The sequence below is a fragment of the Lipotes vexillifer genome, unplaced genomic scaffold (assembly GCF_000442215.2).
Source record: "Lipotes vexillifer unplaced genomic scaffold, Lipotes_vexillifer_v1.1 scaffold15, whole genome shotgun sequence".
In the NCBI taxonomy this organism is placed as follows: Eukaryota; Metazoa; Chordata; class Mammalia; order Artiodactyla; family Lipotidae; genus Lipotes; species Lipotes vexillifer.
The window spans coordinates 817,687-821,550 of NW_006784589.1; the positions used below are offsets into that span (position 1 = coordinate 817,687).

At 50.4% G+C, this 3,864-nt stretch overlaps 1 protein-coding gene across 1 annotated transcript in view; it reads left to right on the forward strand.

Annotated features, from left to right (window-relative positions):
* Nucleotides 1–3,497, forward strand: part of DIPK2B (divergent protein kinase domain 2B) — a 47,277-nt gene extending 43,780 nt beyond the window's left edge. Inside the window, exons 4-5 of the mRNA XM_007456956.1 lie at nucleotides 1,588–1,876; nucleotides 3,157–3,497. Of these exons, the coding sequence (XP_007457018.1) occupies nucleotides 1,588–1,876; nucleotides 3,157–3,497 (630 nt within the window). The remainder of the gene's footprint in view (nucleotides 1–1,587; nucleotides 1,877–3,156) is intronic.
* Nucleotides 3,498–3,864: the final 367 nt, after the last annotated feature.

Here is a 3,864-nt window from a genome sequence, read left to right on the forward strand (position 1 = left end):
TAAAAGCTGCCTACTAACGTTGGCATTTGAAATCCTAGAGGAGAAGTAGGAATTGCTGGTTTTCCTTCATGCTCAGAGGCCTTCTTCGCCAATTGTCCTACACTTAGTGGCCAAGGCAGGTGACCTGGCTACTTCCAGCCCTGGCTCCTGAGAGGTCTGGGCTGGGAGTCTCCATCCACCCTGAGCTCCACCCAGGAAGGGCATGGCGTCAATCTGCCCCCAACCCAGGGATGACTCGTGGCCGCACATTTAGACATCGCCAGGGGGCCGGAGGCCTCTCTGCATGGCACACAGTGGAGAGGCCCCAGTGGGCAGGGGGCGGGGGGGGGACAAGAAAAGGTTCTTCACAACATGGCGAGCGGGTTAAAATGGCAGAAGGCCACAGAAAATCATCAGAAAGGGGGATGACTTTGTTTTTTTAAGAAGGAAAAAAAGTGTTAATATTTATAGTTTCTGTCATTTCTCCCATAAAGAAACACCATTCTAGATATAGCTGCCTCAGTAAATAGTCAAAAAAAACAAAGCTAGGATATTCCCTCCACTCTTTTGTTTTAATTGAGATATAGTTAATTTACAACATTGTGTTAGTTTCAAGTATACAGCAAAGTGATTCAGTTTTATATATATATATATATATATATATGTATATATATATATATATATATAGTCTTTTCAGATCCTTTTCCCTTATAGGTTATTACAAAATATTCAGTAGAGTTCCCTGTGCTATACCGTAGGTCCTTGTTGGCTATCTATTTTATATATAGTAGTGTGTATATGTTAATCCAAAACTCCTGGAGCTCTTACAAGGAGACAGAGGAAACTGGGTAGAGCTGTGTGCTTCCCTAGACCAGTGTTAGGCTGTCAGAACGTTCCAGTCAGTTGGGGAGTCTCTGTGAGTGTGTAATTACCCCAACCAGGCAGATTCACCCAGGGCCACGCCCAGGGCCAGTGCAGCAGTTCCCAAAACTTGAGTCACCCAAGGGTCACCTTCATAATTTTTGCCCTATCCCAGAACCTACTGCCTGCACTGTTATCTTTTTAAATATTTTCTTTAAATCAGCCTTAAGTTGACCCTCTTTTTTTCCCCCATAGCCTCTTCCTAAGCCGTGATGTCTGTGAAATCTGAAATGCTAGTCATATTTTTTCAACTATACAACTCTTCAAACAAACACATTCCCCTGAAGCCTGAATACCCTCTAAAATTGTAGCAAGGGCATGGGCATTCTCTTACCTTGCTTGGGGCAACTTTGTTGAAATGCAATCTACAATATGGCAAGAAGAGCTCCCTTTTCTGAATCCCTCCATCAACAATGGAATAAAAAAAGTGGTGGGGGGAGGGACGGGGGGAGCAAGGTATTGCCATGTTCCAAGAGGTATAAACAAGGTTAAGGGATGCTTTGCTGACGTGTCTTGAGACGCTGGGTACCTGATCTGCTCTTGGAGAGAGAGAGAGAGAGAGAGAGAGAGAGAGAGAGAGAGAGAGAGAGAGGGAGGGAGGGAGGAGGAGAGAGAGAGGGAGGGAGGGAACTGTCTCAGGAGGTTTTTCTGTCTAATCCTCTAATGCCTCCTCCTCTCGTTTGGCAGATCTTCCCGGGCGCCGAGGGATGGCCCCTGCCCAAGTACCTGGGCTCCTGCGGCAGATTTGTGGTCAGCAGCAGCACCAGCCCGCTGCAGGAATTCTATGGTGCGCCCGCAGACCAGGCGGCCGACCTGGCCTACCAGCTCCTGGGTGTCCTGGAGTCTCTGAGGAGCAACGATTTAAACTATTTCTTCTACTTCACCCACGTGGATGTGGACATGTTTGGCATCTTCAACAACGGGCACCTGTTCATCCGCGATGCCAGCGCACTGGGCGTCATCGACAGGCAGGAAGGTACCCAGCATGGGCCTGGCTGAGCAGCTGTCAGAGGGGAAGCCAGGGTGACAGGCGCTAGGGAGGGGTGACGACGGGGCCCGGGGGTGGGGTGTGGCTCACACCACTGGGCCTCGCCAGTCTCCCTATGTCATAGTGAGAGCAGCCCAAGTCTGGCACGGGAGAGAGTCCCTCTCCCCGTTTTAAGTCTCTGCTCCAGCTCCAAAGGGGACCCGGACTGGACCTTGCCAGTGCAGGAGGAGATTTGCACTGTGCTGTGGCTCCAGCTTCACCCTCTGAGGGCACTGCCGTTGTCCGATTGGGTCTGTGTGGCGCGGGGACATACATCTCCCCCTCAGAGCCTTTCTCATCAGATGCTTTACCTGAACTATCTGGCTGATTCAGCGGTACATCTCGCAATCCATTTCGGCACCTTTGCTTTTTATAAAGTTTTCAAATTGAAAAGCATGGCACCAAATGAGGTGTACGAGTGAACCGTGTTTTTGATGATGTGCACAGGCTCATCCAGGGTTCTAGAACCCTTTGAACATCGCAGTCTGTAATGGTGACTAGATATTCTGAGCCCAATAGTGGGGCAGAGGATTTTAATTTCCAATTTCTGATTTTGTTTATATGAGAAGGCCTACAAAGATAGACCAACTAAACCACGCTTACTCATTTCCTGATTTGCCTTTATCAAGAAGAATCAAATGACAAGAAGTGGGGCTGATTCCAGAATATTCGGGATATGTGAACCGCTGAATAGCAGTCCCCCTACAACCCATTGAAGGCATATTCTGGATTACCTGTTCTTTCTCCCGACTTTGTATTTAAAAAGAGCATATGAAACCGGCCCTAGGAATTTCCTGAGCTCCCTAATTCAGTCATAATAATGGGAGAATCACAATATGCATGAGAGCCTTGCAATTAGAAGCCCAAGTTCTGGTAGGAAGAAGTGGGTTTTCCATCCCCAGGCCTCATCTCTTTTTCTTATTTTAATTTTTTGGGTGGCATGCAGGCTCTTAGTTCCCTGATGAGGGATCAAATCCGTGCCCCCTGCAGTGGAAGCACAGAGTCTTAACCACTGGACCACCAGGGAAGTTCCAGGCCTCACCTTATTGGAGCCAAGAGAGTTCCCCCCAGGGTCTCAATGGGTGCCATCGTGTCCCTGAGCCCTAAATCTCCTGGTGACAGGAGATGCTAGGAGTCTGAACCACTTTGCCCAGCAATTCTCATTAGTGACGCCTCCCCGCAAAGAGAACAGGTTGTAAGGTGTGTGATGTCTTCCATGTCTCTTGTAGGCAGCCAAGCGGCCTCCAGGGCAGGAGAGAATAAAGACATCTTCAGCTGCCTGGTCTCTGGCTGCCAGACCGAGCTGCCGTCCTGCGACACCATCCCTGAGAAGCAGAGCCTGGTGCTGGTGTGTGGCCAGGTGCTGCCCCCACTTCTCCAGGCAAAGTTCCCGTCCCCGGTGCAGGAGGAGATAGACGCCGAGCTCGCTCGCTGTGGGGAGGGAACCCGGCCAGACCCCGAGGTCCTCCAAGCAGCCAGCCGGCTGAAGAACATCTTGCGGCCCCTGAGAACCTGTGACCCCAGATTTGCCTACCGCTACCCAGACTGCAAGTATAATGATAAGTTCTGAGGGGCTGGAACCTTGCTGGCCTCCGGGGACCACATCCTTGGAACTTCCGCTGCCCGCTCGCTTGCTGCACGGTTGAAAGAAGCTGCTCCCTTTTAGACACTGGGAGAAAGGTACCTTTGTTTCCCAGGGAGAAAGGAACATGCCAATCATCAGAGGGCAGTCATGCCATCAGGTGGCATGATTGCCCCCGCTGGCTGGGTCATCGTGGAAGAGCCCAAGGGTGGGCATCGGAAGAACCAGGTGTGGACACTCACTCGGCCTCTTTGAGCCTCATTTTTCTCTCTTCTCCACCAGACTCTTGAGTTAGTGCAAAAACACAGAGATATGAAGGGCCAGGGACACGTGCTCCCTCCCCCCAGCCCAGGTG